This window comes from Ranitomeya variabilis, chromosome 5 (genome assembly GCF_051348905.1).
Source record: "Ranitomeya variabilis isolate aRanVar5 chromosome 5, aRanVar5.hap1, whole genome shotgun sequence".
Classification (NCBI taxonomy): Eukaryota; Metazoa; Chordata; class Amphibia; order Anura; family Dendrobatidae; genus Ranitomeya; species Ranitomeya variabilis.
Window position 1 is genome coordinate 341,844,123 of NC_135236.1, and position 19,290 is coordinate 341,863,412.

At 47.1% G+C, this 19,290-nt stretch overlaps 1 protein-coding gene across 3 annotated transcripts in view; it reads right to left on the bottom strand.

The window, feature by feature from the left end:
- Positions 1-19,290, bottom strand: part of LRRK2 (leucine rich repeat kinase 2) — a 220,063-nt gene that overhangs the window by 93,094 nt on the left and 107,679 nt on the right. For all 3 annotated transcript variants that reach the window (XM_077264815.1, XM_077264816.1, XM_077264814.1), the window contains exons 28-29: positions 13,803-13,998; positions 13,541-13,722 (exon numbers count right to left, since the gene is read on the bottom strand). In XM_077264815.1, coding sequence (XP_077120930.1) covers positions 13,541-13,722; positions 13,803-13,998 — 378 coding nt within the window. The remainder of the gene's footprint in view (positions 1-13,540; positions 13,723-13,802; positions 13,999-19,290) is intronic.

A 19,290-nucleotide genomic window follows, 5' to 3' on the forward strand; every position in this document is an offset into this window, starting at 1 on the left:
TTCATTGCATGCCCTTCAGTGACCAGTAGTGAACACTGCATGTGTGTGCTAACAGAGCAAGAAGAAATTACTGAGCTGGTGGCAATCAAAATGCAGCTCCCTGCCCAAGAATGCGGTCCCTGAGCATCTGCCCGGGGGCCTGATAAAAGGTCATCGAGGGCTGCAAATGGCCCTGGAGCCTAAAGTTCCCCACCCCTGCCCTAGGGTAACCATTTTTGTAGGAAGCAGTCTGACTTGGGATGTTTTGGAGGAGAAACAGGATGTCAGCACTTTGTATATAACCTTTGAAGGATCTAGGCAACCTGCTGTCTCATCTACTATGGATGTGAACAATAACAGAAAAGTCTATACAGAGATCTACACAAACCCGGCCACTACTGAGCTGAAGCAGTGGGGCTCACGTGGCATAACGAACCTTGAGCCTCAGGGAACCCAACACTGACATAGCTACAATGGTGCCGCTGTAGGAGGGGAAGATCTATTATATTTATTTACAAGTGGGAAAACTTGACTTAAAAAGTGGTTGTCTAGGTAGTGGACATCCTTTTAACTAGTACATACTGTTTGGTTAATGAATCAGCCTAAGTAGAATTATTAAACAGATAGCACATCTGCATCCGCCCATGGATTTTTTTTTCACTTACATACACACACATTTTATATATAGAACTCGTGTGTGTGTGTGTATATATATATATATATATATATATATATATATATATATATATATATATATATATATGTATATATATATATATATACACATACACACACGTTATATTGACTAATGGAGAACAAAAGGCACTCCTAATAAAAATACTGTACATTAGGACATTGATCAGTGCAGAATTTTGGGTCTGTTTAAATATATAAAAGAATACAGTATGCAAGTGAGCGTGAAACTAACTGCTTCACGGCTCTAAACCACCAGGGATGCATCAATAACACATTGAAAGGAATCTGTCACACACACACAAAAAAAAATATAAAAAAATTACATATACAGGTGCTTCTCACAAAATTAGAATATCATCAAAAAGTTAATTTATTTCAGTTCTTCAATACAAAAAGTGAAACTCATATTATATAGCGTCATTACAAATAGAGTGATCTATGTGAAGTATTTCTGTTTAATTTCATGAAATCCCCTCCACTATGCTGTAACATCTGGACGCTGCGTTTTTTATGCATGCTGCTCAACGCTGCGTCAAAAACGCAGCGTTTCCTGAACGTGGACACATACACTAAGCCACAAAAGGTCATTGCTAAAGAAGCTGGCTGTTCACAGAGTGCTGTATCCAAGCATATTAATGGAAAGTTAAGTGGAAGGAAAAAGTGTGGTAGAAAAAGGTGCACAAGCAACCGGGATAACCACAGCCTTGAAAGGATTGTTAAGAAAAGGCCATTCAAAAATTTGGAAATCAAGGTCCCAGAGTCTGGAGGTAGAGTGGAGAGGCCACAATCCAAGCTGCTTGAGGCCTAGTGTGAAGTTTCCACAATCAGTGATGGTTTGGGGAGCCATGTCATCTGCTGGTGTAGGTCCACTGTGTTTTATCAAGACCAAAATCAGAACAGCCGTCTACCAGATAATTTTAGAGCACTTCATGAATCCCTCTGCCGACAAGATTTTTGGAAATGGAAATTTCATTCTCCGGCAAGAATTGGAACCTGTCCACACTGCCAAAAGTACCACTACCTGGTTTAAAAACAACAGTGTCACTGTGCTTGATTGGTCAGCAAAATCGCCTGACCTTAACCACATAGAGAATCTATGGGGCATTGTCAAGAGGAAGATGAGAGACACCAGACCCAACAATGCAGAGGAGCTGAAGGCTGCTATCAAAGCAACCTGGGCTTCCATAATATCTCAGCAGTGCCACATGCTGATCGCCTCCATTCCACGTTGCATTGATGCAGTAACTGATGCAAAAGGAGCACCGACCAAGTATTGAGCGCATCTACTGAATATACATTTCAGTAGGCCAACATTTCGGATTTTAAAATCATTTTTCAAGCTGGTGCTATAAAGGTATTCTAATTTAGTGAGATAATGACTTGTGGGTTTTCATTGACTGTAAGCCATAATCATCAACATTAACTAAATAAACACTTGAAATACATCATACTGTTTGTAATGACTCTATATACCGTATATACTCGAGTATAAGCCGAGATTTTCAGCCCATTTTTGGGGGCTGAAAGTCCCCCTCTCGGCTTATACTCGAGTCATACCCAGGGGTCACCAGGGGAGGGGGAGCGGGGGCTGTCTAATTATACCAACCTGCTCCTGGCACAGTGTCCCTGCAGGTCCCTGGTTCACTGGCGCTGCAGCTTCTTCCTGTACTGAGCGGTCACATGGTACCGCTCATTACAGTAATGAATATGCGGCTTCACCTCCCGTAGGGGTGGAGCCGCATATTAATTACTGTAATGAGCGGTAACGGTGACCGCTCAATACAGGAAGCTGCAGCGCCGGGGAACCAGGGATCTGCAGGGACCGCGCCAGGAGCAGGTGGGTATAATGGGGTGGGGGAGCGCTGCGCGATATTCACCTTTCCTCGTTCCGGTGCCGCTCCGTCTTCAGCGTCTTCTGCAGTGACGCTCAGGTCAGAGGGCGCGGTGACGTGGTTAGTGCGCGCCCTCTGCCTGAACGTCCGTGCAGAAGACGCTTGTAACAACTCTGCTGGCATCACGGCATGGCCTCACATCTCTCACACTATCTTACCCACTGCTCCAGGCCATGATATGGTTTCTGTTTTATGCCAGCTCCATGTTCTGTGTCTCTGCTCTCTGCATGCTTCATGGCTTTGTGTATAGGGGGGCGGCGCCTGAAGTCTCTGGTTCTTATAGCTATCAGGTGCATCTGTCTAATCTGTTCCTGACCAATTACCAAGAGGCCTCCAGTATATAGTGCAGCTCCACCCAGTGTTCTGGGCCTGTGCAATGTGTTAGCTCAGTTAGTGTTTTGCTTCTGAGTTTGCCAGGCCTTGCTATGAGTTACTCCCTCTCTGGAGGCTTTTCTCTGTATTTTTGCCTTGGTCTTGTTGTCCGCCCTCCAGGAGGCAGAATATCCTGGTCCCTGTGTCTTTGTCCTTGTGTCTTGTTCCATTGCCTTGTCTGTACTTAGTCTTATCTCTGTCTCCTTGTCTGTGGCTTCCTTCCCTGCTGTGTCTTTCCTTGTGTTCTCAGTCTGCTCCGTTCTTCTCTGCTCCGCTCCCGTTGCTGTAAGAATCTCTTTCTGCAGCTCCCCTCCGCATTCCTTGCAGTTCTGCTCCGTTCAGCTCTGCTCCGCTCCCGTTGCTGTAAGAATCTCTTTCTGCAGCTCCTCTCCGCATTCCTTGCGGTTCTGCTCCGTTCATCTCTGCTCCGCTCCCGTTGCTGTAAGAATCTCTTTCTGCAGCTCCTCTCCGCATTCCTTGCGGTTCTGCTCCGTTTATCTCTGCTCCGCTCCCGTTGCTGTAAGAATCTCTTGCTGCAGCTCTTCTCCACATTCCTTGTGGTTCTGCTCTGCTTTGCTTTTATTGCTGCGCTATCTCTTGCTGCTCTACCTGTTCCTTCATTCTCCCTTCCTTCTGGTTTATTTCCATACCTACATCTCCTGTGTGAACAGGTCCTACCTGTTCCTTCATATTTCATATCCTTTCCCGCACCACCTGTGTGAACAGGTCCCTACCTGTTCCTCCTAACTACATATCCGTACCTGCACCTCTAGTGTGAACAGGTCCCTACCTGTTCCTTCTTACACCACATCTACCAGTCCTGTGTTCTCTGCCGTGCCTGCCAATCCAGTGTTCCTGCCAATCCCGTGTTCCTGCCAGTCCTACCGTTCCTGCCGTGCCTTCCAGTCCTGTGTTTCCTGCCGTCCTAGCCAGTCCTGTGTTTCCTGCCGTCCCTGCCAGTCCTGTGTTCCTGCCAGCCCTGTGTTCTCTGCCGTGTCTCTGCCAGCCCTGTGATCTCTGCCGAGTCTCTGACAGCCCTGTCTCAGCCGTGCCAGCCTACTTGTCTGAGTTTCAGCCGTGGTCTTCTGCCAGTCCTGCCTGATGCCCGCACCAATCCTGGTATTCCTGTCTCCCAAGTGGGATCAGCAGCCACAGCCAGACACCGCCCTGGAGTAGCACCTGGCAGCTGCCTGCTGCACAAGTCTGACCTCACCATTAGGGGCTCCAGTGAAAACCCAGGCAGCTGTCATAGTCACGCCCCTTCCAGGGTAGTCTGGTTTGTGGCACAGTGGGGCCACAAACCCCCCGAGCTCACGCCTACCAGTCAGGGCGTGAGCGTGACAGTTTGCACAGGCCATGGTCCCCGCTGAGTTCCATGTGCCTTCGCTCTCGGAGCAAGATGAACTCTCTTCTTGCCAGTATTGGCCTCCGAGTGAAAAGTTTACCCGGTCTGAAATCAAGTCCTTCTCTGCTCCTCCCACAATTGTCATCTCTAATGAGCTGTTTGATCGACTTCAAGCCTGCGCTCCTAATGATGAACCCGTCCCAGCAGATCCTCCATGTTACGATGGGGATCCAAAGCAATGTCGTGTGTTCTTGGAGCGGTGCTTGCGTTATTTCAAGTGGCATGGTGCCTATTTCGCCACAGACCGTGTTAAAGTAGGTTTCTTAATGACCTACCTAAGAGGAGATGCCTTGATGTGGCTCAACCCCCTCTGGGAAGCAGGGGATCCCGTCACCTCGAATCTGCCGGCCTTCCTGGTGGCCTTCTGTAAAGCCTTCGATGAGCCAAGTACTGCATCTCCTGAGAAGTCTTCCCCTCCAAGCTCACAGAGACGGTCCAGACGAAAGAAACCTGTAGGTAAACCGTCACTTCCATCAATGACCGTCCAAGACTCACCTGTTCCACAACCTGCCAAAGCAGCCACCCGAGTAAGATCCAAGAGGTCTAATAAGAGGGGGCTGGCAAATCTGCAGCCTGAATCTGGTGCTGAGATTGAAATACGGCATCCCTGTGGTTGTAAGGAACATTCTGATGGTCTTTGCCCTGTGAAGCCTGTACTCCAAAACCCTGGGCCAGTAGGAGAGACTGTCCCTGGCGAGAGTACTCCCTCTCCATCTAAGTTAATGACTGTTTCTCTACCTTCTGGGAGCTTTGGTGTGTTTAAGCCGCCTGTCATACGGGGTCGGTGTATGGTCTCCGTTCTACAGCTCCAGAACCCGGTGTGGGCGTTGCCTGGTAATGGCCGAGCCCTGCTAAAGAGCAGTCTAGTCCTGCAAGGACAACTACAGCTCCAAGTTGGAGCCTTATACACGAAGAAGTTTGTTTTCCGTATGCTGTCTGTTATGCCCATGGGTCATTCTGAGTCTAGGACTCAACCACCTGCTCTGGTCAAGAATTCCAGTAAAGTGCTTCGTTTGAACTTGCCCAATCTGGTTCCCATGCGTCAAAGACGCTCATCAGTGACATCTTCTTCAGCTGGTCTGCTAGTTGTCGAGTCAAGGTGTGATGACGTCACCAAAGATGGGGAAACGGTGACGATGTCTCCACACATCTCCAGCGACTATACCAGTAAACAGTTAGTCGTCGAGTCAAGGTGTGCTAACGTCACCGAAGATGAGAGAGCGGTGACGATCTCTCCACACATCTCCTACGACTCTACCTGTAATCCGTTCCTAGGAACATCCCCGCTGTTTGGACGATTGTCTCTGGATTCCTTCGGCTTCCGTGTGGCCGGCTGGTGAGGATAACAAGTCGGTAGCTTCCAAGTCCCTGCTTCTTGTCTACCCTGAGGAAATGGTCCAGTCCATTGAGAAAGCTAACCCCATTGGGTACAACGAGACTTTGCTATCCAAGATTTCTGATGAAGCTAACCCTGCAGAGCACAAAGAGACTTTGTTTTCTGAGATTCCTGGTGGCCCGCCTGCCTTATTCTACTCTGAAGATGTCATGTTGGCCAGGACTATGTGTGCTCCTATCCTTCTTCTACAAGTTATTCTGGCGGGCTTGAAGAAGAGGGGCCGTAAAGGGGGGGGTACTGTAACAACTCTGCTGGCATCACGGCATGGCCTCACATCTCTCACACTATCTTACCCACTGCTCCAGGCCATGATGTGGTTTCTGTTTTATGCCAGCTCCATGTTCTGTGTCTCTGCTCTCTGCATGCTTCATGGCTTTGTGTATAGGGGGGCGGCGCCTGAAGTCTCTGGTTCTTATAGCTATCAGGTGCATCTGTCTAATCTGTTCCTGACCAATTACCAAGAGGCCTCCAGTATATAGTGCAGCTCCACCCAGTGTTCTGGGCCTGTGCAATGTGTTAGCTCAGTTAGTGTTTTGCTTCTGAGTTTGCCAGGCCTTGCTATGAGTTACTCCCTCTCTGGAGGCTTTTCTCTGTACTTTTGCCTTGGTCTTGTTGTCCGCCCTCCAGGAGGCAGAATATCCTGGTCCCTGTGTCTTTGTCCTTGTGTCTTGTTCCATTGCCTTGTCTGTACTTAGTCTTATCTCTGTCTCCTTGTCTGTGGCTTCCTTCCCTGCTGTGTCTTTCCTTGTGTTCTCAGTCTGCTCCGTTCTTCTCTGCTCCGCTCCCGTTGCTGTAAGAATCTCTTTCTGCAGCTCCCCTCCGCATTCCTTGCGGTTCTGCTCCGTTCATCTCTGCTCCGCTCCCGTTGCTGTAAGAATCTTTCTGAAGCTCCTCTCCGCATTCCTTGCGGTTCTGCTCCGTTCTTCTCTGCTCCGCTCCCGTTGCTGTAAGAATCTCTTTCTGCAGCTCCTCTCCGCATTCCTTGCGGTTCTGCTCCATTCTTCTCTGCTCCGCTCCCGTTGCTGTAAGAATCTCTTTCTGAAGCTCCTCTCCGCATTCCTTGCGGTTCTGCTCCGTTCATCTCTGCTCCGCTCCCGTTGCTGTAAGAATCTTTCTGCAGCTCCTCTCCGCATTCCTTGCGGTTCTGCTCCGTTCTGCTCTGCTCCGCTCCCGTTGCTGTAAGAATCTCTTTCTGCAGCTCCTCTCCGCATTCCTTGCGGTTCTGCTCCATTCTTCTCTGCTCCGCTCCCGTTGCTGTAAGAATCTCTTTCTGCAGCTCCTCTCCGCATTCCTTGCGGTTCTGCTCTGCTTTGCTTTTATTGCTGCGCTATCTCTTGCTGCTCTACCTGTTCCTTCATTCTCCCTTCCTTTTGGTTTATTTCCATACCTACATCTCCTGTGTGAACAGGTCCTACCTGTTCCTTCATATTTCATATCCTTTCCCGCACCACTTGTGTGAACAGGTCCCTACCTGTTCCTCCTAACTACATATCCGTACCTGCACCTCTAGTGTGAACAGGTCCCTACCTGTTCCTTCTTACACCACATCTACCAGTCCTGTGTTCTCTGCCGTGCCTGCCAATCCCGTGTTCCTGCCAGTCCTACCGTTCCTGCCAATCCCGTGTTCCTGCCAGTCCTACCGTTCCTGCCGTGCCTTCCAGTCCTGTGTTTCCTGCCGTCCTAGCCAGTCCTGTGTTTCCTGCCGTCCCTGCCAGTCCTGTGTTCCTGCCAGTCCTGTGTTCTCTGCCGTGTCTCTGCCAGCCCTGTGATCTCTGCCGAGTCTCTGACAGCCCTGTCTCAGCCGTGCCAGCCTACTTGTCTGAGTTTCAGCCGTGCTCTTCTGCCAGTCCTGCCTGATGCCCGCACCAATCCTGGTATTCCTGTCTCCCAAGTGGGATCAGCAGCCACAGCCAGACACCGCCCTGGAGTAGCACCTGGCAGCTGCCTGCTGCACAAGCCTGACCTCACCATCAGGGGCTCCAGTGAAAACCCAGGCAGCTGTCATAGTCACGCCCCTTCCAGGGTAGTCTGGTTTGTGGCACAGTGGGGCCACAAACCCCCCAAGCTCACGCCTACCAGTCAGGGCGTGAGCGTGACAACGCTGAAGACGGAGCGGCACCAGAACGTGGAGCAGGTGAATATAGCAAGTGCCGGGGGCCTGAGCGACGAGAGCTGAGTATGTGATTTTTTTAAATTTTTTTTTTATTGCAGCAACAGCAAATGGGGCAAGTGTCTGTATGGAGCATCTTATGGGGCCATTATCAACGTTTGTGCAGCATTATATGGGGCAAGTGTCTGTATGGAGCATCTTATGGGGCCATTATCAACGTTTGTGCAGCATTATATGGGGCAAGTGTCTATATGAAGTATCTTATGGGGCCATAATTAACGTTTGTGCAGCACTGTGTGGGGCAAATATCTTTATGGAGCATCTTATGGGGCCATAATCAACGTTTGTGCAGCACTGTATGGGGCAAATGTGTCTATGGAGCATCTTATGAGGCCATTATTAACCTTTATGCAGGATTATATGGGGCATATTTTAATATGGAGCATCTTATGGGGCCCATCATAAACTTTATGGAGCATTATATGGGGCTCTTGATTCAATATTAATATTCAAAAACACTTAACCTACTGATGTCTCAATTAATTTTACTTTTATTGGTATCTATTTTTACTTTTGACATTTACTGGTAGCTGCTGCATTTTCCACCTTAGGCTTATACTCGAGTCATTAAATTTTCCCAGTTTTTTGTGGCAAAATTAGGGGGGGGGTCGGCTTATACTCGGGTCGGCTTATACTCGAGTATATACGGTAATATATGAGTTTCACTTTTTCTATTGAAGAACTGAAATAAATTAACTTTTTGATGATATTCTAATTTTGTGAGAGGCACCTGTATATTTACACACATATGCAATTTGCAACCATTTTGCTTTAAAAAATTCCTATAAATTTAGGTTTTTTTTCATATTTCTCACCCTTGGACAGTAGAGGGAGCAGCTGCTCACATTTGCCAAGAAAATGATTAGTAGTGCTATGTAACTTTACAATTGCTGCATAAATGCACTGACACTACTCCCACCGGTGTGATGTCACTCCTCTTCTTTTTTGCGTTCAAAAAAGGAAGGGGAGGATAACCACCTCAGCTGCACTAAAATCCACTGATTTGCCCCTAATAAATGTGATTAGAGCTGTTCCTGCCCCTATCCACCGTCGCAGCCATTCTATAACAAGCCCATCTTTGCTGATCAAGACCATTGCACTAGGCTTCAAAAACATGGCAGCCACCTCCTTCCAACAGGTCCAGGTCCCGTTGAAGCGCTTGCCGTGCAAAACGGCCGTCTCTCCTTCCCCGCATCCCTGTGCACACCTGCTGTTCCAATGGACAATGTTCTTAACCTTGCAATGGTACAATAAAGGACTTCTTTTTTTCTGCACGCGGGTGAGTGCCGCATCACTGTTCACTCTATACAAAAACGGTCTTATGATTTTTTGATGCGGAGCACCATATACCCATTGCTTTATAACGCTAGCTTCCGGTTTAAAAACGGATCTTTTGTCTACTAGTACATATTCCCCTGGTGCCATTCATTCATCATTCTCTTTGGAAATTGGCACTAAAGTAATAGTACTGTAACCTCACATTAGTTAAAGGGTCTATCACCCCGAAATACAAAATGGAATTAGGCAGCTAAATTACTTTTCAAACTCATTTTATTCCATATGTAAATGAGGGGGTTTTGGTGCACCTCTAGCATAGCAAAGAGCTTGGTGCACCTTTACGCACCCTCATGTGCATGTTGAGCAGTTCCTTGATTCTGATTGGCAGCTCTTGCCTGGCCAGAGTGCGTGTTGTCTGAAACCTCAGGCTATGTTCCCACTATGAGCTTTTACTGAGTTTTTTTTTACTTAAATAATTTCTGCACATATTATTTAAATTGGGTTACTTGCAACTTTTCAAAGCGCTTGTGTGCCCGTTTTTTTTAACATGAATTTTTACAGCTACATTTCTTTGTTTCTTTTGGTGTTTCATGCTTTAACTTAGGGCTGTCCCACACGTCCAGATAATTCCGGTACCGGAAAAAATCGGTACCGGAGTTATCCGTGTCCGTGTGCCCGTGAGCTCACGTAGGCCATACGTGCGGCACACGTGTGCCGCCCGTGTGGCGAGTGGGTACCACACGGAGCGTGCAGGAGACAGCGCTAAAGTTTAGCGCTGTCCCCTGCATCGTGCTGAAGCCGCGATTCATATCTTCTGTGCAGCAGCGTTTGCTGCATAGAAGATATGAATAATAGTGTTTAAATGAAAGATCTACCTGTCCGCCGCCCCCCCACCCCCTGTGCGCCCCCCCGCTGTTCAGAAAATACTCACCCGCATCCCTCGTTGGCTGTCGCTCCTTCCTGGTCTGGCCGCGGCTTCCACTGTATGCGGTCACGTGGGGCCGCTCATTTACAGTCATGAATAGGCGGCTCCACCTCCCATAGGGGCGGAGCCGACTATTCATGATTGTAAATGAGCGGCCCCACGTGACCGCATACAGTAGAAGCCGGGGCCAGACCAGGAAGCAGCGACAGCCAACGTGGGAGCGGGTGAGTATTTTCTGAACAGCGGGGGGCGCACAGGGGGTGGGGGGGCGGCGGACAGGTAGATCTTTCATTTAAACACTATTATTCATATCTTCTATGCAGCAAACGCTGCTGCACAGAAGATATGAATCGCGGCTTCAGCACCATGTGGGGGGGACAGCGCTTACTGTAGCGCTGTCTCCTGCATGCCACAGGTACCGCACACAGAGAACGTCCGTGTGAGGTCCATGTTTTACACGGACCCATTGACTTTAATGGGTCCGTGTAATTCGTGCGCTCCCACGAACACTGACATGTCTCCGTGTTTGGCACACGGAGACACGGTCCGCAAAAATTCAATGACATCTGCACAGATGCATTGATTTTAATGGGTCTACGTGTGTCAGTGGCTCCAGTATGTGAGGAAACTGTCACCTCACGTACTGGAGACACTGACGTGTGAAACCGGCCTAAAGCTGCTTTGCTTTTGATATTTCCTGGTATTTGGTCTTGACAAAACTCTACTGATATAGTTAGGTGCAGATTACATGTGTTTTTGATCCGAAACACATTTTTTTTTTTACTTGTGTATTTTCTGCATCTAATGAAAGTCGACAGGGAAAAATCGGTAAAAAAACCTCAGTGCACACGCAAGAGAAATTGACATTTTGCGGCTTTGAAACACGCACTATAGGTCAGTTTACGCTGAGTGAATAAAAAAAAACAGTGGTCATGAGATTTCTGTAAATCCCATTCACTTTTCTGTAAAATGATTTGTTTTTGATGCAGCAAAAATATGCAGAGTCAAAAACGCACCAAAAGCTCATTGTGGGAAAGCAGCCTAAGGGTAAGTTTACAGAGGACATTTTTGCTGCTTTAGTTTTTGCAGCAAAACCTGATCATCTTGGCAGGAAAGAAGCTGTTGTTTTGTTGCATATTTGTTGCGTCTTTGGTGCGTTTTTTTAATGAATTGTTTTGTGCGTTTTTTTCTCTTTGTCCATGCTAATGTCCTTGGATTTTCAGCAGCAAAAATGCAGCAAATAATGATACCTGTGTTTTTTTCGATACCCATTCAAGTCAATGGGTAAAAAAACTCAGCAAAAACGCTAAAAGATGTGACATGCTCTATGTCCAAAAAACGCAGCAAAGCACAAAATACTGATCACACAAAAAGTGTGCATTTAGGAAGCAGTCCGGGAAGCAGGGATAGCAAGGGCGCCCTTCAGCTTTAGGGATAGAGGAGCCCATTTTCCTGGGAAATCCAGTTACAATATCACGACAATTACGGTATACAACATAAAAAGTTAACATCATAGAACAAAACAACAAAGAGTAATTCTCGTCATTAATGCTGGCTGGCAAAGTTAACCCTACTCTTAACATACCATGAGTCTCATATCTTAATCCAAATCTATAAGACACTCATGTCAGGCACCAAATATCACATACTTTATCATGAGTGAATACTTCTCATTGGGTGGGGGACTAATGTGAGTCAAGGGGGAATCATATCACGGCGATAGCCTTGCGAGCCAAAAACAATATTTCCTTGAAAAGAGTGTGAGGGTAGTGAGGCCAGATCTTCTCATCTAGGATTCCTAATAAACACAGGTTAGGGCAAAGTGGAACAGGGGATTGTATAACCTCAATGAATATACCTATGACTTCTTTCCAAAAGTCTGCAATAGGAGGGCAATACCACATCAGGAGTATAAAATCTGCTGCGTCTTCTCCACACCTATGGCAGTCTGCAATGGTGGATCTAACCGTTTTATACAACCTGCTATGAGTCAGGGAGCATTGATGGACTATACACATTTGGACTAGCTTGTTATTAATTGCTGGTGAACCATTGTGTGAAGGTCCATGCCTCGCTCCAAATCGAGAAAAAAAAATTCACATCGCCTCCCTTTTGCACCATTCAAAACAAAACTATAAAAAACAAAAATACACATTTGGTATCACAGCATTCAGAAACACCTAATCTATCAAAATATAAAAAGATTTAATCCAATCAGTAAATGGTGTAACAAGAAAAAAAATCAAAAGACCAGAATTATGTTTTTACGGTTGCCGCAACATTGCTATAATATCAGCTCAGCGAGCAAACAATAAGCCCTCACCCAGCCCCAGATCTGGAAAAATGGAGACACTAGACGGGTCTTTGAAAATGGTGACATTTTTTTTTTTTTACAAAAACCTTTAGAGATTTTTTTCACCACGTTAATAAAAAAGAACCTATCCATGTTTTGTATCTGAGAATGCGTAATGACCTGGAGAATCAGTTTTAATTTAGTGAACATGATAAAAAAATTAAAAAAAATTGTGGAATTGCACTTTTCTGGCAATTTCACCGCACTTGCAATTTTTCCCATCTTACAGAACACTGAATGGTAAAATTAATGATGTTCAAAAGTACAACTCGTCCTGCAAAAAAACATGCCTTCTTATGGCCATATTGATGGAAAACTAAAAAAGTTATGGCTCTGGGAAGAAGGGGAGCAAAAAAAGAAAACACAAAAAACTGAAAATCCCAATGTCGTGAAGGGGTTAAAGAGCATTTGTCAGCAGGTTTTTGCTAGCTCATCTGATAGCAGCATTATGTAGTCAAAGAGACCCTGAATCCAACGATGTATCAATTAGTATTCTGGGTGCAGAGGTTCTGACAAAATCAGTTTTTAGATTTAGCATAATGCAGCAGAGCTGAGAAAGCTAACCCCGCCCATACCAGGCTGTGTAGCTTTACTGTCCATAGACAGTAAGGTGGAGTTGGACTACCAGTCACATACACAGACCTGGCAATGATAATCTCCTAGTGATAAAACAGTTATTGTAAGTAAACAACAGCACACAGCTTGGTAAGTGACACATCATTGAATTCTATGTTTTAACCCTCATGCTGTTATCAGATAACATAGCAAAAACCTGCTTACGGATTCCTTTTAAGTGTAGCAGAAGCACAGCATATTGACATTGTCTACCCTTATATCTATGAGGAATGAACGAAGCAAGTGCATAACCATACCCATGACTTCACTCCTGGAATAACCACAATGACCCTCAGAGCCAATCACGTTGGTAGTTCTCATGGTTAGGTGGCTCAATGGTAAAGTTGCGTAGCTAAACATTGCTAATGAATATTGCTTTAATATAATAATACACAAAGCCCTATAAATATAGTTAAATTAACAGTGCAATAATAAAAGGAGATAAAGAAAACACCGTACCGGATAAGGTCTCTAGCTTTGCACCCTATATGCTTCAGATCAATGTCAAGATGTAGTCCGTCCAGAGGAAGATCCCACACTTTAGTAAGCTTTCCCATTTCATCCGGAAATGACCTTAAATCTGGATTGTGGCTTATATCAAAACAAGTGACATTCACAAGAAAGCCAATTTCAGGTGGTATCTAAAACACAGCCAATCATTAACATGAAAGTCCTGAATTCTGAAGAGCGGTTATACTATGATTGCAATGTGCAGCGTTACCTCCTTGATCATATTATTGGAAAGATGTAGTTTCTCAAGACGTGACCATCTGTTTGCATCTTTACGGAGGTCCTTGAGATTCAACACGCTAATCTGATTGTGGTTCAACATGATTTCTCTCAGATTTACTGAAGTCCATTCCAGTGGAGCGGGCAGACTATTGATCTGATTGTTGCTCAAATCCACTGTCCGTAAACTAAGAGCCAAAACACAGGAATGCAAGTCAACAAGTGAACCACTTACTGAGGAGTATTTTATTTTCATTCTTGATTTTTTCTTAAAAGGGAATCTATCAGCAGATTTTTGCTATTTAAGCTGAGAGCAGCATGATGTAGAGCAAGAGATCCTGATTTCAGGGATGTGTCACTTATTAGGCGGTATGTTGAAGTTTCAATACCATAAGTGTTTTATTAGCAGAAGATTATTGTTTCCGGACCAGGTCTCACATGCAGAGCAGTCTGGCTAATCTGTCTAACTCCGCCCCCACCACTGATTGGCAGCATCTTGTGTTTACTGTGAACTCTCCACAAGATGCCAATCAGGGGAGTGAGCAGCCTAATACAGAGAATAAGAGAAAATAGAAATTCTATCAAAACTATATCAAGCAGTCTAGTAAGTGATAGCTTAATTTCAATTATGTGTCTGCCCCTACATTATACTGCTCTCACATTACATAGTAAAATATTCCGTTTATGCAATAAGACATTATACAGCATTTACGGTTAAAAACAATGGTCTCGGCTGCATTCACTGTTTATGGGGTTGACAAGAGAGCCGAGACCTATACTATTATCTCCAGCGGTCTTAACAGAGGTAATTTTATTTTTATATAAATCACTATATTGTGAACTCTGAGTGCCTATATTGTCATCTGTAGGATGACTTATGTTTAATTGTAGTCCATTTTTGGACTACTTATAAATCAATGATTCATTTAATGTTTTGATTTTTTGAGGGGGGAAAGGGGACTACAAAATTTCACTTGTTTACCATGCTGTTTAAAGAGAATCTGTCACCTACTTTTTTGTATATAAGATGCCGCCACCGCCTTTAGGGGCTTATCTACAGCATTCTGTAATGATGTAAATAAGCCCCAGATGTAACCTGTCTGTGTCTGACGGGCGTCACAGGTCCGGGTCCGGCGCCTCCCATCTTCATGCGTACTTCCAGTGCGCAGGCGCTGGGCTTCTCGGACCTTTCCCGACGCCTGCGCACTGCAGTACTTTGCTCTGCCCTCAACAGGGCAGATGAAGTACACGTGCGCAGGAGCCACGACAGGAAGCAAGGAAGAGGATGTCATCGTATGAAGATGGGAGGCGCTGGACCCGGATTGCGACACCCATCAGACAGGACCGCCCCCACCCAGGTGAGTATAATATATCTTATCTTTCTCATCTTTCAGGTTACATCGGGGGATTATCTACAGCATTACAGAATGCTGTAGAGAAGCCCCTAATGGTAGTGGCCACAGCTTATATACGAAAAAGTAGGTGACAGATTCCCTTTAATATTTATACTTCTATGGGTCATTACAATCACGACAATAGTAATTATGTCAGTCGCAATGTACGCCTTTATACAACAAAAGTAGTTTTCCTGATATTTTTACTTCCTCCACAGGGCAGCAGAATTATCATTTTAACTTTATAAAAAATAATAGATCTATAGTGAAAAAATATGTTTTATTAAAGTTAAGCAGTAACTAAATAAAGCCTTTATCTTTTCTTTGTATATTCGAGTGCCCCTTTAATTGCAAGCAGATTGGTGGGAATGTAGTTCCTGAGACCCCCCACCAATCACTCAAATCTCCCCAGAGGTGCTCAAAGATCCTGTCTGATCGTGCGCGCAGCCTCACGTTCACTCTGCCGCGCACTTTTTTTGAGAGTGTACGTCTACAGGAGGCGGACACTCAGATGCAGTCTACTACGTCTAAGTGTCCGCCTCCTGTAGACATAAACTCCACAAAAAAGAGCGCAGCAGAAACCACGATAGCTTTGCCATCACCATTACAGTCTATAAGCCCCTTCGGCGCATGCGTCCGGACCGCTTCTTGCGGGGGATTTCGGACATATGTCCCGACGGGGACACAGAAGGTAATGTGAAAGCATACTTGAGATACACAGACAGGCAGCGAACTTGGTCTTTCATCCCCAGGATTGAAGTTACAACCAGCACTCTCTGGTGATGGCTCTGGCACACCTCTGGTGCCAAAATAATCACCATGATGCAATACTACAGCAATTTACAGAAAACACCCACCATACCCATCTTTAATCTTAGAAAGACGAGACACTATAATGCGAAGCTATAAACGGTTACAGTAAAACTTCACATATAAAACCACTTTTATGTAATCTACTAAAAAAACTCTAATAGTCATTGTCATTTCAACAGACTCTGCATAAATAAATATTACAAGTGAATATAAGAAATGAGAAGCTAAAGTCTTCTGAAAAAGGATGGAAAGCGCAGAGACCTGGCCCTTGAGGGAACTCAGAGCAAGGCCCGAATCCAGTCCTGCCTGAAGGAAGGCCAGGATGGAAGGCAGGAAAAAGGACATAGATGAAACGCGGTTGGACTCGCACCAACGGAAGTAAGCCTTCCAGGTACGATAGTAGATCCTGGAAGACGAAGGCTTCCGAGCCTGGATCATGGTGAGAATCACCCGATCCGAAAGGCCGGACGCGCTTAAAACTGCGGTCTCAACAGCCACGCCGTTAAACTGAGCGACCGAGAATTTGGGTGGCAGATCGGACCTTGAGACAGCAGATCGGGCCTGTCTGGAAAGCGCCAGGGAGCGTCCGCGAGAAGGTTGACGAGCTCCGCGAACCAAGCTCTCCTGGGCCAATCCGGGGTGATTAGAATGACCGGCACCCCTTCCACTTTGATCTTTTTCAACAGTTTGGGAAGTAATGGAAGGGGTGGGAACAGGTAGGGTAGCACGATCTGTGACCAAGGAATGGCGAGAGCGTCAACGCCCACTGCAAGAGGGTCGCGAGACCTGGAGACGAACTGCGGGACCTTCCTGTTCATTCGAGATGCCGTGAGGTCCACGTCCGGAGTCCCCCATCGAAGACAAATCTGATGGAAGACCTCCTGATGAAAGGACCATTCCCCTGCCGAAAGGCCCTCGCGGCTGAGGAAGTCGGCGGCCCAATTGTCCACGCCTGGGATATGCACCGCGGATATCACTGGAACCGTTGCCTCTGCCCAAAGGAGGATCTTGGATACCTCGGCCAGGGCCAAGGGGCTCCGAGTCCCCCCCTGATGGTTGATATACGCCACAGCCGTGGCATTGTCTGTCTGGATTCAGATTGGCAGGCCCCTGAGAATCCTTTCCCAGTGGCGGAGGGACAGAAAGATGGCCCGAATCTCGAGGACATTGATCGGCAGAGATGACTCCTGCGCCGACCAACGGCCCTGAACCATCAGGTGGCGAAAAACCGCACCCCAGCCGAGCAGGCTGGCGTCCGTCGTCACCACTTGCCAGTGAACTGGAAGGAAGGACCTGCCCTGGGAGATGAGAGGTGACGTCAGCCACCAGTTGAGGGACCGTTTGACCCGAGAAGAGAGTCGGATCGGATGATCCAGGGAGAAGACGGACCTGTCCCACTGAGACAGAATGGCTTGCTGAAGGGGTCGCAAATGAAATTGGGCGAAGGGAATCGTCTCTAAAGTTGCTACCATCCTCCCCAGAACCTTCGTGGCCGATCGGAGGGAGGGAGGCCGAGGACCCTGGAGCAAACGTATGTCCTGACAAAGGGTGGATCTCTTGTCTTTGGGAAGGAAGACCTGGGTCTGACGAGTGTCGAAAAGCATGCCCAGAAAGATGATGCGCTGAGAGGGAATAAGGCAGGACTTCTTTCAATTGACCAGCCACCCGAAACGGGCTAGGGTGTCGAGAACGATGGACAGACTTTCGTGAGCCTGAGAAAAGAACGGAGCCTTGATGAGGATGTCGTCGAGGTATGGAAACAGAACCAGGCCTCTGACCCTCAAGATGGCCATCAGCGCTGCCATGATCTTCATGAAGACTCTTGGGGTGGTTGCAAGACCGAACGGCAGGGTGACGAACTGAAAATGATCCTGGAGCACCGCAAAGCGCAGGAATCGGTGATGTCCGGGGAATATCGGGACATGGAGGTAGGTGTCCTGAATATCTATGGAACACAGAAATTCCTGAGCCTCCATGGAAGCAATTACTGAACGAAGGGATACCATCCTGAAGTGCTTCAGATGAACTCTCCTGTTCAGCAATTTGAGGTCCAGAATGGGATGAACCTTGCCGTCTTTTTTCGGTACCACAAAAAGGTTTGAATAGAAACCTGTGAACCGTTCTCTTTCTGGGACAGGAACGATTACCCCGGCTTTGAGAAGAGAAGCGATGGCTGCAAAGAAACCCGAAACTAGAGCGGGATCTCTTGGAGGTCGGGATTCGAAGAAACGATCCCGGGGTCGGGAAACGAACTCTATTTTGTATCCCTAGGATACAACTTCCCTGACCCATGCGTCCTCTACTGAGGAGATCCAGACGTCCCTGAAGAAGAGAAGATGGCCGCCCAGCCTGGGAGGTGGGCTGGGGTCTTGCCGAGAGTCATGCCGAGGTGGATCTTCCAGTCCTGGACCTGGAGGATCTACCCTGGGAATAGCGAGGACGCCAGGACGGAGTGGGCCTAAAGGATACTGTCTTCTTCTCTTGACGCGCCTGTGGCCTCTGTTGCTGCTGGGAAAAGGAGTTTGATGCCGCGAAGCGACGAAAAGGCCGAAAGGACCGAAATTGCCGTCTAGGAGGAGGACGACGAGGCTTAGCCAGGAGGAGAAGGGAACTTGTACCCCCGGTGGCGTCCTTAATGATTTGGTCCAGCTTGGAACCAAAGAGACGCGAGCCCTGAAAGGGCAGACTGGTAAGGGACTTTTTGGAAGATAAGTCCGCCTGCCAGGCCTTTGAGCCAAACGGTCCGGCGGATGGCAACAGCATTGCTGGATGCCTGAGCAGCACAGGACGCGGCATCCAGAGAGGCGGAGACCAGGTATTCACCAGCGTGGGCAATCTGGTTGGCAAGCTCCGCCAGCTGCACGGGAGGCACCCCGTCCAGGATATCTCGGCGGAGTTCTTTGGCCCATTTGGAAATGGATTTGGAAACTCAAGTAGAAGCAAAGGCTGGGCATAGAGCAGCTGCAGCCGCTTCAAAGGCTGACTTCGCAAAGGATTCTATAACTCTATCGTTAGAATCCTTCAGAGATGCTCCGCCGGACAGTGGAAGCACCGTGTTGGTGGACAGCCTGGAAAACGGGGGATCCACGAAGGGACAGACCATCAAATTGGCGGTAAGTTATGGAGAAAAAGGATACAAAACACCAAGGCGTTTTCCCCTCTGAAAACGTCTGGTCGGGTTCTCGCTTTCTCTGTTCATGATTTCCTCGAATTCAGGATGAGGAGCAAAAAACTTGGAAGGTGGTTTAGCCCGTCTAAACGAAACCGCCTGAT